We start from the raw sequence: 16,527 nt of genomic DNA on the forward strand, positions 1-16,527 counted from the left end.
CCCTCCTCTCCTCTCCTCTCCTCTCCTCTCCTCTCCTCTCCTCTCCTCTCCTCTCCTCTCCTCTCCTCTCCTCTCCTCTCCTCTCCTCTCCTCTCCTCTCCTCTCACAATCACAGTCTCTTTCACACACACACACACTCATTTTCACACTTGCACATACACACACACTCACACATCGTCGCATACCCTCACACACCCTCAAACCATACCATACCATACCATAATGGGTTAGAGTAATTTTAGTGGTGGGACTAGGGCAATACATTGGACAGGACATTCCTTGTATTGGTAAAAGAACAGTGTGGGCTAGTTCCCTGTAGGGCTAACCCTACCGTAGTGGAGCTGAAGCAGTGACCTGACCTGGTTAGCCTTTAGCACAGTGTGGAATACCTCCAATATCTCAGAGACACATGACTAGTGGGGAGCTGCAGAGCCTGAAGTGATGGTGTGCGTCCGTGTGTGTGTGCGTCCGTGTGTGTGTGCGTCCTTGTGTGTGTGTGTGTCCGTGTGTGTGTGTGAAGGGAGGGGGTTGGAGGTGTGGGGGGTGATGAATTAGCCTGATTTAAGGTTTAGGTGATAGGGGCAGTCAGGAGGTAGTAGGGGACAGTTAGAGGGTGATGGATAGAAGGCAGAAAGAAACAGAGAGAGAGAGAGAGAGAGAGAGAGAGAGAGAGAGAGAGAGAGAGAGAGAGAGAGAGAGAGAGAGAGAGAGAGAGAGAGAGAGAGAGAGAGAGAGAGAGAGAGAGAGAGAGAGAGAGAGAGAGAGAGAGAGAGCGGAAGGCCTACTTTCCTGATCTAGGCCATTATCTGTGTTAGCACTGGTGGGGCTTCATGAGGCTCTGTAGATCCTGCAGAACATTACCTTTATGTGTGTTTGTGTGTGTGTGTGTATGTGTGTTTGTGTGTGTGTGTATATGTGTGTTTGTCTGTGTGTTTGTGTATGTGTGTTTGTGTGTGTGTGTATGTGTGTTTGTGTGTGTGTGTGTATGCGTGTGTTTCTTCTTCATCTGTATGTGTGTATTTCTGTCTCTGTATTTCTTTGTTTGTGTATGTTTGTGCATACGTGGGTGTATGTGTGTTTGTGTCTATGTGTGTGTGTGTGTGTGGGCTTTTGCCTTTGCTCCTGTGTGTGTGAGTCCTCACGTGCAGCTCTTGCTTTATCAGTCTCCTCGTCAGTCATCTCCAGCAGTGCCCTAGAGGCCTTCATTATGTAAGAGAAACACCGCTGCAAAGCACAGGCCGACAACTCAGCCAATGCCATGCTGAAATAAAGCCTGCTAGACCACCTATAACACAGACAGTACATTCAAGTTTCAAGTTTTATTAGTCGTATATACGGTATACGCATGGTACACATCGTCCAATGAAATGCTTACTTCTCGACAATGTAACAATACTAAAGAAATAAGAAATACTAAATAAGAAATACTAAAAGATGGCCAACACGCAATACCCCATAAAGTGGAATTATGTTTTTTTTAAAATTTGTACAAATTAATACTAAATTAAAAGCTGAAATGTCTTGAGTCAGTAAGTATTCAACCCCTTTGTTATGGCAAGCCTAAATAAGTTCAAGAGTAAAAATGTGCTTAACGAGTCAAATAATAAGTTGCATGGACTCACTCTGTGTGCAATACTAGTGTTTAACATGATTTTTGAATGACTACCTCATCTCTGTACCCCACACATACAATTATCTTTAAGGTCCCTCATTCGAGCAGTGAATTTCAAACACAGATTCAACCACAAAGACCAGGGAGGTTTTCCAATGCCTCGCAAAGAGTTTCATTGATCACAGCATTGTTGGGTTTAACGCTAGCAAGAAAGGCATTTCACTGTACTTGTGCACGTGACATTCAAACGTGAAACTTGAAACCTATTGGTAGATGGGTAAAAATAAAAAAGCAGTCATTGAATATCCCTTTGAGAATGGTGAAGTTATTAATTACACTTTGGATGGTGTATCAATACACCCAGTCACTACAAAGATCCGGGTGTCCTTCCTAACTCAGTTGCCGGAGAGGAAGGAAACCGCTCAGGGATTTCACCATGATACCAATGGTGACTTTAAAACAGTTACCGAGTTTAATGGCTGTGATAGGAGAAAACTGAAGATGGATCAACAACATTGTAGTTACTCCACAATACTAACCTAAATGACAGAGTGAAAGGAAGGAAGCTTGTACAGCAGGGGTGTCAAACTCAATCCACAGAGAGCCGAGTGTCTGCAGGTTTTTAGTTTTCTCCTTTCAATTAAGACCTAGACAACCAGGTGAGGAGAGTTCCTTACTAATCAGTAACCTAGACAACCAGGTGAGGGGAGTTCCTTACTAATCAGTAACCTAGACAACCAGGTGAGGGGAGTTCCTTACTAATCAGTAACCTAGACAACCAGGTGAGGGGAGTTCCTTACTAATGATTTACCTTAATTTATCAATAAAGTACAACGGTGGAGCCAAAACCCACGGACACTCGGCCCTCTGTGGAATGAGTTTGATAAAAGTGCTGTACAGAATAAAAATATTCAAAAACATGCATCAAGTTTGCAATAAGGCACTAAAGTAAAACTGCAAAATACTAAGCACTATGTTTGAGGCAATTCCAACACATCATATCACTGAGTAACACTCTCCATATTTTCAAGCACAGTGGTGGCTGCATCATGTTATGGGTATGCTTATCATCAGCAAGGACTAGAGAGTTTTTTAGGATAAAATGAAAAGGAATAGAGCTAAGCACAGGCAAAATCCTAGAGGAAAACATGGTTCAGTCTGCTTTCCAACAGACACTGGGAGACAAATTCACCTTTCAGCAGAACAATAACCTTAAACACAAGGCCAAATATACACTGGAGTTGCTTACCAAGGTGACATTGAATGTTCCTGAGTGGCCTAGTTACAGTTTTGACTTAAATCGGCTTGAAAATCTATGGCAAGACTTGAAAATCTTGGTCTTGCCATGATAAACAACCAACTTGACAGAGCATGAAGCATTCTAAAAAAGAATGTGCAAATATTGTATAATCCAGGTATACAATGCTCTTAGAGACTTACCCAGAAAGACTCACAGCTGTAATCGCTGCCAAAGGTGATTCTAACATGAATTATAAACTGGGTGGTTCGAGCCCTGAATGCTGATTGGCTTGGCTGACAGCCGTGGTACAGTGCATTCGGAAAGTATTCAGACCTTTTGACTTTTTCCACATTTTGTTACGTTACAGCCTTATTCTAAAATGGATCAAATATTTTTTCCCCCCTCATCGATCTACATACAATACCAGAGCGAAAACAAAGCCATGAGGTCGAAGGAATTGTCCGTAGAGCTCCGAGACAGGATTGTGTCGAGGCACAGATCTGGGGAAGGGTACCAAAAAATGTCTGCAGCATTGAAGGTCCCCAAGAACACAGTGGCCTCCATCATTCTTAAATGGAAGAAGTTTGGAACCACCAAGACTCTTCCTAGAGCTGGCAGGACAGCCAAATTGAGCAATTGGGGGAGAAGGGCCTTGGTCAGTGAGGTGACCAAGAACCCGATGATCACTCTGACAGAGCTCTAGAGTGCCTCTGTGGAGATGGGAGAACCTTCCAGAAGGACACCATCTCTGCAGCACTCCACCAATCAGGCCTTTATGGTAGTGTGGTCAGACGGAAGCCACTCCTCAGTAAAAAGCACGACAGCCCCCTTGGAATTTGCCAAAACTCACCTAAAGGACTCTCAGACCACGAGAAACAAAATTCTCTGGCCTGAATGCCAAGCGTCACGTCTGGAGGAAATCTTGCACAATCCCTAAGGTGAAGCATGGTGGTGGCAGCATCATGCTGTGGGGATGTGTTTCAGCGGCAGGGACTAGGAGACTAGTCAGGATCGAGGGAAAGATGAACGGAGCAAAGTACAGAGAGAAAACCTCAGACTGGGGCAAAGGTTCACCTTCCAACAGGACAACGACCCTAAGCACACAGCCAAGACAACGCAGGAGTGGCTTCGGGACAAGTCCCTGAATGTCCTTGATTGCTCCAGCCAGAGCGTGGACTTGAACCAGTTTGAATGAACATCTCTGGAGAGACCTGAAAATAGCTGTGCAGCAACGCACCCCATCCAACCTGACAGAGCTTGAGAGGATCTGCAGGGAAGAATGGGAGAAACTCCCCAAATACAGGTGTGCCAAGCTTGTAGTGTCATACCCATGAAGACTCAAGGCTGAAATCACTGCCAAAGGTGCTTCAACAAAGTACTGAGTTAAGGGTCTGAATACTTCACTTGAGCTACATTTCTGAGTCTCATAGCAAAGGGTCTGAATACTTATGTAAATAAGGTATTTCTGTTTTTTATTTGTAATACATTTGCAAAAATGTCTAAACCCTGTTTTTGCTTTGTCATTATGGGGTATTGTGTGTAGATTGATGAGGAAATAAAACTATTTAATACATTTTATAATAAAGCTGTAACATAACAAAATGTGGAAAAAGTCAAGGGGTCTGAATACTGTCCGAATGCACTGTACGTCAGACCGTATACCACGGGTATGACAAAACATTTATTTTTACTGCTCTAATTATGTTGGTAACCAGTTTATAATAGCAATAAGGCACCTCAAGGGTTTGTGGTATATGGCCAATAAACCATGGCTAAGGGCTGTATCCAGGCACTCCACGTTGTGTAGTGCGAGAGAACAGCCCTTAGCCGTGGTATATTGGCCATATACCACACCTCCTCATGTATTATTGCTTAATTGACTCAGGGGTGTGAATAGTTATGTAAATGAGATATTTCAATACATTTGCAAACAGTTCTAAAATCATGTTTTCACTTTCTCGTTATGGTGTATTGTGTGTAGATATATTTAATCCATTTTCAATTCAGGCTGTAAGAAAAAATAAGAAACCTGCACACTGCAATGTAACCCTAACCCTAACCCTAACCCTAACCCTAACCCTAACCCAATGCTCTTACTCTATTGCTGCTCTTTATTGAGCTTTACGTATCGGCCTCAAGGCCTTCGTCAGAGCATTTGTGTGTTTTTAATTTGCACCCTTATGTAGATATTGCTCCCCCCACACAGTCGAGGGAAAATAAACAAGTGTTACCAAATAAAATAATGTGCATTTCATAAGTATTCTAATAAAGTGTGTACCTTTAGAATTTTGAATTCAGGCTGTAACACAACAAAATGTGAAATAAGTCAAGGGGTATGAATACTTTGAGAAGGCACTGTAGTCCAATATTGTGGAAGGGGGGATTGGGGTTGCAGTGTATAAACTGAGCAGTATAATAAGACTCTGGTAGCAGCAGTTGTGATGTGTGTGTGTAGCATGAATGTATATGTGTGTGTGTCTGTGTGGTTGTGTGCATGAGTGAGTGCATGTTTGCTAAGGAGCGGAGAATCAGAGCAGGTGGTCAGTCCAGTTCAAGTGTTCAGCAGTCTGATGGCTTGTAGATAGAAACTGTCTCTGAGCCTGTTGGTATCAGACCTCATGCTCCGATACTGTCTGCCCAAACACATACACTGTGTACATACATTACCAGTCAAAAGTTTGGACACACCTACTCATTAAAGGATTTTTCTTTATTTTACTATTTTTTACATTGTAGAAAAATAGTGAAGACATCAAAACTATGAAATAACACAAATGGAATCATGTAGTAACCAAAAAAAGTGTTAAACAAATCAAAATATATTTTATATTTGAGATTCTTCAAATAGCCACCCTTTGCCTTGAGGACAGCTTTGCATACTCTTGGCATTCTCTCAACCAGCTTCATTAGGTAGTCACCTGGAATGCATTTCAATTAACAGGTGTGCCTTCTTAAAAGTTAATTTGTGGTATGCAGAAGATAGCCCTATTTGGTAAAAGACCAAGTCCATATTATGGCAAGATCAGCTCAAATAAGCAAAGAGAAACGACAGTCCATCATTACTTTACAACATGAAGGTCAGTCAATCCTGAAAATGTCAAGAACTTTGAAAGTTTCTTCAAATGCAGTCGCAAAAACCATCAAGCGCTATGATGAAACTGGCTCTCATGAGGACCGCCACAGGAAAGGAAGACCCAGAGCTACCTCTGCTGCAGAGGATAAGTTCATTAGAGTTACCAGCCTCAGAAATTGCAGCCCAAATAAATGCTTCACAGAGTTCAAGTAACAGACACATCTCAACATTAGCTGTTCAGAAGGGACTGTGTGAATCAGGCCTTCATGGTCAAATTGCTGCAAAGAAACCATAATAAAGGACACCAATAATAAGAAGAGACATGCTTGGGCCAAGAAACACGAGCAATGGACATTAGACCGTTGAAATCTGTCCTTTGGTCTGGAGTCCAAATTGGAGACCGCCGTGTCTTTGTGAGACGCAGTGTGGGTGAACGGATGATCTCTGCATGTGTATTTCCCACCGTAAAGCACGAAGGAGGAGGTGTTATGGTGTGGGGGTGCTTTGCTGGTGACACTGTCTGTGATTTATTTAGAATTCAAGGCACACTTAACCAGCATGGCTACCACAGCATTCTGCAGCATAGATAAGTAGGTAGATAGGTCATGTCCCTGTATCCTGCTGCTTACTGTACTGTATATGATGTGAATTACATTTCTCTCTCTTATTCTGTCCTTTTTCTCTCCCTGTCTCCCCCCATCTCTCTCTCCATCCCCATCTCTCCACCCATCTCTCTCTCCATCCCCATCTCTCTCTCCATCTCCCTCTCCATCCCCATCTCTCTCTCCACCCCATCTCTCTCTCCCCATCTCTCTCTCCCTAACACCCATCTCTCTCTCCATCCCCCCATCTCTCCCCATCTCTCTCTCCATCCCCCCATCTCCCCCATCTCTCCCCCATCTCTCTCTCCATCCCCCCATCTCCCCATCTCCCCATCTCCCCCATCTCTCTCTCCATCCCCCATCTCTCCCATATCTCCCTCCATCCCCCATCTCTCCCCTATCTCTCTCTCTCCATCCCCCATCTCTCCCCCATATCTCTCTCCATCCCCCATCTCTACCCCATCTCTCTCTCCATCCCCCCATATCTCCCCATCTCTCTCTCTATCCCCCATCTCTACCCCATCTCTCTCTCCATCCCCCATCTCTCTCTCCATCCCCCATCTCTCCCCATCTCTCTCTCCATCCCCCATATCTCCCCCATCTCTCTCTCTATCTCCCCATATCTCCCCCATCTCTCTCTCTATCCCCCCATCTCTACCCCATCTCTCTCTCATCCCCCATCGCTCTCTCCATCCCCCCATCTCTCCCCCGTCTCTCTCTCCATCCCCATCATCTCCCCCATCTCCCCATCTCTCTTTCCATCCCCCCATCTCTCTCTCCATCCCCCCATCCCCCATCCCCCATCTCTCTCTCATCCCCCCATCTCTCCCCCATCTCTCTCTCCATCCCCCCATATCTCCCCCATCTCTCTCTCTATCCCCCCATCTCTCCCCCATATCTCTCTCCATCCCCATCTCTCTCTCCATCCCCCATCTCTCTCTCCATCCCCCCCATCTCTCTCTCCATCTTTCTCCCTCTCCTTTTTCCTCCTTCTCCCCTTCCTCTCCTCTCCCTAGCGGTCCCCTTCCCCCTGAGCCACAGGCTCTCCATGAAGGAGGTGTTTGACTGTGAGGGGAAGCCCAGAGTAGACCTGCTCAAAGCCCACCTCACCAAGGAGGGCCGCCTGGAGGAGGTGGTGGCCCTACGCGTCATCAATGAGGGAGCCGCCATTCTGCGCCAGGAGAGGACCATGCTGGATATAGAGGCCCCAGTCACAGGTGAGGATGAGGGGGAGGGGACAAGGGAAGAGATGAAAGGAAAGAGGACAGGTGAGGGGAAGGAGAAAAAGACAGGGAAGAAGATTGAGATCCAGAGAGAGAAAGGAAGAGACTTGTGTAGCTGCATGTAGCCTACGTTATAGACACCCAGCTACTGGCTAGCTTTCTGCCTGTAGCCTACGTTATAGACACCCAGCTACTGGCTAGCTTTCTGCCTGTAGCCTACATTATAGACACCCAGCTACTGGCTAGCTTTCTGCCTGTAGCCTACGTTATAGACACCCAGCTACTGGCTAGCTTTCTGCCTGTAGCCTACGTTAAAGACACCCAGCTACTGGCTAGCTTTCTGCCTGTAGCCTACGTTATAGACACCCAGCTAATGGCTAGCTTTCTGCCTGTAGCCTACTTTATAGACACCCAGCTACTGGCTCGCTTTCTGCCTGTAGCCTACGTTATAGACACCCAGCTACTGGCTAGCTTTCTGCCTGTAGCCTACGTTATAGACACCCAGCTACTGGCTAGCTTTCTGCCTGTAGCCTACATTAAAGACACCCAGCTACTGGCTACCTTTCTGCCTGTAGCCTACGTTATAGACACCCAGCTACTGGCTAACTTTCTGCCTGTAGCCTACGTTATAGACACCCAGCTACTGGCTAGCTTTCTGCCTGTAGCCTACGTTATAGACACCCAGCTACTGGCTAGCTTTCTGCCTGTAGCCTACATTAAAGACACCAAGCTACTGGCTAGCTTTGGTGTGTGTCTTTCTCCATGCTAATGGTATCTGTATGATAATATGACTGTAAGTCGCTTTGGATAAAAGCGTCTGCTAAATGGCATATTATTATTATTATTATTATTATTATAATTCCATGACCACACACATCCCACACTCACAGTGAGAGAAGAGAAGGTAGCTACCTAGCTACTGTAGGGTTTTCAGCTAAAATACTGCTAGTCCCTAGAGAGAAGAGATGGTAGGCAGGCTACTGGCAGGCTACTGGCAGGCTACTGGCAGGCTACTGGCAGGCTACTGGCAGGCTAAAGAGACACACACACACATAGCAGCCATCACGCTTCATCTCTCTAACGCTTTATGCTGTTTGTTCTGTAAGAACATATTACAGACAGTAAGGAGAGAGTGAAGTGGGGGTAGTGCCACTGTCAGAGTAGGGCTTTTTTTATTTGACAGTTGACATTTACTGTACTTGAAAGAGAAGAGAAAGGGTTGTTGGTTACCTTTCTGCTTTGTTGTCACTTTCAGAGACTGTTTGGAAATACATGCAGGTTGTCATCTATTGTAAGAGGGACAGTAAAACAAGATACAACTAAAGTAATAGGAATGTGATTCTGTAGTACTGCGGTTGTCTGTTTGTTTAACATTGTTGTGTTTGAGGTTGTATGCTAGTCTAACCGTAGAGACCCTTTTAATTACTAGAATGATTTGAATTCCTAATTCTATGAGTGTAACATTGTTGTAACGCTGTGTTTCAGTGTGTGGAGACATCCACGGTCAGTTCTTTGACCTGATGAAGCTGTTTGAGGTGGGCGGTTCCCCCGCGACAACCCGCTACCTCTTCCTAGGGGACTACGTGGACCGGGGCTACTTCAGTATCGAGGTGAGGGCATACTAACGTACCTAGTACACACTACCTAGTGCACACTAGTCCACACTACACTCTTAGAAAAAAGGGTTCCAAAACGGTACTTTGGCTGTCCCCATAGGAGAACCCTTTTTGGTTCCAGGTAGAACCCTCTGAAGAAAGTGTTCTACATGGAACCCAAAAGGGTTCTACATGGAACCAAAAATGGTAATTCAAAGGGTTATCCTATGGGGACAGCCGAATAACCCTTTAAGGTACCTAGATAGCACCTTTTTTTCTAAGAGTGTACAGTGCAAGCCATATCTCAGACTGCCCATCTTAATCTTTTCATTTTTATTGGCCAGTCTGAGATATGTTTTTTTCTTTGCAACTCTGCCTAGAAGGTCAGCATCCCGGAGTCGCCTCTTCACTGTTGATGTTGAGACTGGTGTTTTGCGGGTACTATTTAATGAAGCTGCCAGTTGAGGACCTTTGAGGCGTCTGTTTCTCAAACTAGACACTCTAATGTATTTGTCCTCTTGCTAAGTTGTGCACCGGGGCCTCCCACTCCTCTTTCTATTCTGGTTAGAGCCAGTTTGCGCTGTTCTGTGAAGGGAGTAGTACACAGTGTTGTACGAGATCTTCAGTTTCTTGGCAATTCCTCGCATGGAATAGCCTTCATTTCTCAGAACAAGAATAGACTGACGAGTTTCAGAAGAAAGTTATTTGTTTCTGGCCATTTTGAGCCTGTAATCGAACCCACAATTGCTGATGCTCCAGATACTCAACTAGTCTCAAGAAGGCAAGTTTTATTGCTTCTTTAATCAGCACAACAGTTTTCAGCAGTGCTAACATAATTGCAAAAGGGTTTTCTAATGATCAATTAGCCTTTTCAAATGATAAACTTGGATTAGCAAACACAACGTGCCATTGGAACACAGGACTGATGGTTGCTGATAATGGGCCTCTGTAAGCCTATGTAAATATTCCATAAAAAATCTGCCGTTTCCAGCTACAATAGTCATTTACAACATTAACAATGCCTACACTGTATTTCTGATCAATTTGATGTTATTTTAATGGACAAAAAAATTGCTTTTCTTTCGAAAACAAGGACATTTCTAAGTGACCCCAAACTTTGAACGGTAGTGTACATATTACCTCAATTACCTCGACTAACCGGTGCCCCCGCACATTGACTCTGTACTGGTACCCCCTGTATATAGCCTCCCTACTGTTATTTTATTTTAACTATTTGTTATTTTTATTTTTTACTTATCTATTTTTTACTTTACACTTTTTGTCTTAAAACTGCATTGTTGGTTAAGGGCTTTTAAGTAAGCATTTTGCTTATTCGGCGCATGTGGCAAATAAAATTTGATTTGATTTGATTACATACTCGAGTCTTGGGTATGACGCTACAAGCTTGGCACACCTGTATTTGGGGAGTTTCTCCCAATCTTCTCTGCAGATCCTCTTAAGCTCTGTCAGGTTGGATGGGGAGCGTTTTTTCACAGTTATTTTCAGATCTCTCCAGAGATGTTCGATCGGGTTCAAGTCCAGGCTCTGGCTAGGCTTCTCAAGGACATTCAGAGACTTGTCCCGAAGCCACTCCTGCGTTGTTTTGGCTGTATGCTTAGGGTCGTTGTCCTGTTGGAAGGTGAACCTTCATCCCCAGTCTGAGGTCCTGAGCGCTCTGTCAGAGTGACCATCGCGTTTTTGGTCACCTCCCTGACCAAGGCCCTTCTACCTTGATTGCTCAGTTTGGCCAGGTGGCCAGCTCTAGGAAGAGTCTTGGTGGTTCCAAACTTCTTCCATTTAAGAATGATGGAGGCCACTGTGTTCTTGGGTACCTTCAATGCTGCAGACATTTATTGGTACCCTTCCCCAGATCTGTGCCTCGACACAATCCTGTCTTGGAGCTCTACAGACAATTCCTTCGACCTCATGGCTTGGTTTTTGCTCTGACATGCACTGTCAACTGTGGGACCATATATAGACAGCTGTGTGCCTTTCCAAATCATGTCCAATCAATTGAATTTACCACAGGTGGACTCCAATCAAGTTTTAGAACCATCTCAAGGATGATCAATGGAAACAGCTCAATTTTGAGTCTCATAGCAAAGGGTCTGAATACTTATGGAAATAAGGTACAGTTGAAGTCGGAAGTTTACATACACTTAGGTTGGAGTCATTAAAACTTGTTTTTCAACCACTCCACAAATGTCTTGTTAACAAACTATAGTTTTGGCAAGTCGGTTAGGACATCTACTTTGTGCATGACACAAGTAATTTGTCCAACAATTGTTAACAGACAGATTATTATTTCACTTATAATTCACTGTTTCACAATTCCAGTGGGTCAGAAGTTTACATACATTAAGTTGATGATGTCATGGCTTTAGAAGCTTCTGATAGGCTCATTGACATAATTTGAGTCAATTGGAGGTGTACCTGTGGATGTATTTCAAGGCCTACCTTCAAACTCAGTGCCTCTTTGCTTGACATCGTGGGAAAATCAAACGAAATCAGCCAAGACCTCAGAATAAAAATTGTAGACCTCCACAATTTCCAAATGCCTGAAGGTACCACGTTCTGTACAAACAATAGTACGCAAGTATAAACACCATGGGACCACACAGCCGTCATACCGCTCAGGAAGGAGACGTGTTCTTTCAAAGCACATCAAGTGAGTAGCTAGCTGGTAATGTTTTCCTCTGAGCCGTACTGTTCCTGACGGATCTTTCTGTGTTCTCTCTCTCTCTCAGTGTGTGTTGTATCTGTGGTCGTTGAAAATCCTCTACCCAAAGACGTTATTTCTTCTACGGGGAAACCATGAATGTAGACACTTGACAGAATATTTCACTTTCAAAACAGAATGTGAGTATCTGTGTTCTCTCCTCTTCCTGTATCCTCCTTTATTCCACCATTTATCCCCCTCCCTTCATACTTTCATCCTGTTCCACTCTCTATCCTCTCTCTCTCTCTTGCTCTCACACTCTTTCATCTCTCTCCTTTCTATGTAGTTCCATCTCTCTCGCTCCTTTCTCATCCAAGGCTCATTCCATCCTCTCCATCCATCCTCGATCCCTCTCTCCCTCTCTCCTCCCATCCTCCCCTCTCTCTCCTCTGGTTTTGGATCACAGTGGCCCATCAGAGAACAAATTACTAGTAGGAAATTAATTTGGCCTTAATGATTGGCCCAGGGACGTAGTCTGCTGTGTGTGATTGGCCAGAGGACGAGGAGCCTAATTTCCCCTGATGCTTATGGCGAATAGTGGTCGCCCTCAATTACCATCGGCTGTGTGTGTGTGTGTGTGTGTGTGTGTGTGTGTGTATGTGTGAGAGAGGCTGGTGAACTGGTATTAATGAGCTCTCTCCACACTAGGCAGATGGAGAAGTTGACAGACACACTCACAAAAACACACACACACACACACGTACACACACACACACACAACCCCTAACACCTACATTTAACTCCCAACCCCTAATCCTAATTTTAACCATAACCCTAATTCTAACCCTAACCATAACCCTAAGCCTAAAATAGCCTTTTTACAAGTTATGACCGGCAAAATGTCCTCACTTCTCTGAATTTTGGTTGGTTTACTATTCTTGTGAGGACTTCTGCTACTCACAAATATAGTCAAACATGTACACACCCACACACACACACAAACACATACACAGAATGTACACACACATACACAAATGTACACACACATTGACACATACACAGCATAGTTTGGCTACTGCCCTATAGTCCTTGGATACTTCACTATGGTGTTTTGATTTAATTTCTCTCTCTCTCTCTCTCTCTCTCTCTCTCTCTCTCTCTCTCTCTCTCTCTCTCTCTCTCTCTGTGTGTGTCCCCCACTCCTTTCTCGCTCCCCCCCTCTCTCTCGCTCTCTCTGTGTCCCCCACTCCTTTCTCGCTCTCCCCCACCCTCTCTCTCTCTCTCTCTGTGTCCCCCACTCCTTTCTCGCTCCGCCCCCTCTCTCTCTCTCTGCCCCCTCCTCTCTCTCCCTCCCTCCCCTCCTCAGGTAAGATCAAGTACTCTGAGCAGGTGTATGACTCGTGTATGGATGCGTTTGACTGCTTGCCGCTGGCTGCTCTGATGAACCAGCAGTTCCTGTGTGTCCATGGAGGGCTCTCGCCAGAGATCCACACGCTCGACGACATCAAAAAGGTTCAGACACAACGCCCACTGTACTGGATATGTTTTTTTTTATAACACACACAATTCCTCGTATTTTCCTGTTAATGCCCTGGTTTCCATGGCGATTCAACCCTGGTTTTGACTCCACTTCCTGTACAGTACATGCTGTTGTTTCCAAGACGACATCTCTCTCTCTCTCTCTCTCTCTCTCTCTCTCTCTCTCTCTCTCTCTCTCTCTCTCTCTCTCTCTCTCATATTGACTGCTCTCTCTCTCTCTATCATATTGACTGCGCTCTCTCTCTCTCTCTCTCTCTCTCTCTCCCTCGCTCTCTCAATTTCAATTCAAAGGGCTTCATTGGCATGGGAAACCAAAGCAAGTGAAATAGATAATAAACAAAAGTGAAATAAACAATCAAATTCAAATGTCATATTATTGGCTGTTGTAACGATGTGCAAATAGTTACAAAAAGTACAAAAGGAAAAATAAATCAACATAAATATGGGTTGTATTTACAATGGTGTTTGTTCAAATCAAATCAAATCAAATGTTATTGGCCACATGCGCCAAATACAACAGGTGCAGACATTACAGTGAAATGCTTACTTACAGCCCTTAACCAACAGTGCATTTATTTTTAATAAAAAAGTAAAATAAAACAACAACAAAAAAGTGTTGAGGAAAAAAAGAGATGAAGTAAAATAAAATAACAGTAGGGAGGCTATATATACAGGGGGGTACCGGTGCAGAGTCAATGTGAGGGGGCACCGGCTAGTTGAGGTAGTTGAAGTAATATGTACATGTGGGTAGAGTTAAAGTGACTATGCATAAATAATGAACAGAGTAGCAGCAGCGTAAAAAGATGGGGTGGGGGGTGGGGGGGGGGGGGGGCAGTGCAAATAGTCCAGGTAGCCATGATTAGCTGTTCAGGAGTCTTATGGCTTGGGGGTAGAAGCTGTTGAGAAGTCTTTTGGACCTAGACTTGGCACTCCGGTACCGCTTGCCGTGCGGTAGCTGAGAGAACAGTCTATGACTAGGGTGGCTGGAGTCTTTGACAATTTTGAGGGCCTTCCTCTGACACCGCCTGGTATAGAGGTCCTGGATGGCAGGAAGCTTGGCCCCTGTGATGTACTGGGCCGTACGCACTACCCTCTGTAGTGCCTTGCGGTCGGAGGCCAAGCAGTTGCCATACCAGGCGGTGATGCAACCAGTCAAGATGCTCTCGATGGTGCAGCTGTAGAATTTTTTGAGGATCTGAGGACCCATGCCAAATCTTTTCAGTCTCCTGAGGGGGAATAGGCTTTGTTGTGCCCTCTTCACGACTGTCTTGGTGTGTTTGGACCATGATAGTTCGTTGGTGATGTGGACACCAAGGAACTTGAAGCTCTCAACCTGCTCCACTACAGCCCTGTCGATGAGAATGGGGGTGTGCGCGGCCCTCTTCTTTTTCCTGTAGTCCACAATCATCTCCTTTGTATTGATCACGTTGAGGGAGAGGTTGTTGTCCTGGCACCACACGGCCAGGTCTCTGACCTCCTCCCTATAGGCTGTCTCGTCATTGTCGGTGATCAGGCCTACCACTGTTGTGTCATCGGCAAACTTAATGATGGTGTTGGAGTCGTGCCTGGCCATGCAGTCATGAGTGAACAGGGAGTACAGGAGGGGACTGAGCATGCACCCCTGAGGGGCCCCCGTGTTGAGGATCAGCGTGGCAGATGTGTTGTTACCTACCCTTACCACCTGGGGGCAGCCCGTCAGGAAGTCCAGGATCCAGTTGCAGAGGGAGATGTTTAGTCCCAGGGTTCTTAGCTTAGTGATGAGCTTTGAGGGCACTATGGTGTTGAACGCTGAGCTGTAGTCAATGAATAGCATTCTCACATAGGTGTTCCTTTTGTCCAGGTGTGAAAGGGCAGTGTGGAGCGCAATAGAGATTGCATCATCTGTGGATCCGTTGGGGTGGTATGCAAATTGGAGTGGGTCTAGGGTTTCTGGGATAATGGTGTTGATGTGAGCCATGACCAGCCTTTCAAAGCACTTCATGTCTACAGACGTGAGTGCTACGGGTCGGTAGTCAGTTAGGCAGGTTACCTTAGTGTCCTTGGGCACAGGAACTATGGTGGTCTGCTTGAAACATGTTGGTATTATAGACTCAGACAGGGAGAGGTTTAAAATGTAAGCGAAGACACTTGCCAGTTGGTCAGCGCATGCTCTGAGTACACGTCCTGGTAATCCGTCTGGCCCTGTGGCCTTGTGAATGTTAACCTGTTTAAAGGTCTTACTCACATCTGCTATGGAGAGCGTGATCACACAGTCATCCGGAACAGCTGATGTCCACATGCATGTTTCAGTGTTACTTGCCTCGAAGCGAGCATAGAAGTAATTTAGCTCGTCTGGTAGCCTCGTGTCACTGGGCAGCTCGCGGCTGTGCTTCCCTTTGTAGTCTGTAATAGTTTGCAAGCCCTGCCAAATCCGACGAGCGTCGGAGCCGGTGTAGTACGATTCAATCTTAGTCCTGTATTGACGCTTTCCCTGTTTGATGGTTCGTCGGAGGGCATAGCGGGATTTCATATAAGCTTCCGGGTTAGAGTCACACACACACACTGAAAGCAGCAGCTCTACCCTTTAGCTCAGTGCGGATGTTGCCAGGGGAATCCAGGTGAAAACTATGATCCCTTATTGATGTCACCTGTTAAATACACTTCAATCAGTGTAGATTAAGGGGAGGAGACAGGTTAAAGAAGGATTTTTAAGCCTTCAGACAATTGAGACATGGATTGTGTATGTGTGCCATTCAGAGGGTGAATAGGCAAGACAAAATATGAAGTGCCTTTGAACGGGGTATGGTAGTAGGTGCCGGGCACACTGGTTTGAATGTGTCAGGAACTGCAACGCTGCTGGGTTTTTCACGCTCAACAGTTTCCCGTGTGTATCAAGAATGGTCCACCACCCAAAGGACATCCAGCCAACTTCACACAACTGTGATAAGTTGGCTGGATGTCAACATGGGCCAATTTCCCTGTGGAACGCTTTTGACACCTTTTAG

The 16,527-nt window shown here is 45.2% G+C and overlaps 1 protein-coding gene across 3 annotated transcripts in view; it reads left to right on the forward strand.

The window, feature by feature from the left end:
- LOC121539826 (serine/threonine-protein phosphatase 2B catalytic subunit alpha isoform) overlaps positions 1-16,527 on the forward strand; it is a 49,771-nt gene that overhangs the window by 6,106 nt on the left and 27,138 nt on the right. For all 3 annotated transcript variants that reach the window (XM_041848490.2, XM_045207084.1, XM_045207086.1), the window contains exons 2-5: positions 7,544-7,744; positions 9,236-9,360; positions 12,093-12,204; positions 13,371-13,516. In XM_041848490.2, the coding sequence (XP_041704424.1) occupies positions 7,544-7,744; positions 9,236-9,360; positions 12,093-12,204; positions 13,371-13,516 (584 nt within the window). The remainder of the gene's footprint in view (positions 1-7,543; positions 7,745-9,235; positions 9,361-12,092; positions 12,205-13,370; positions 13,517-16,527) is intronic.

This window comes from Coregonus clupeaformis, chromosome 3, assembly GCF_020615455.1.
Source record: "Coregonus clupeaformis isolate EN_2021a chromosome 3, ASM2061545v1, whole genome shotgun sequence".
Lineage (NCBI taxonomy): Eukaryota > Metazoa > Chordata > Actinopteri > Salmoniformes > Salmonidae > Coregonus > Coregonus clupeaformis.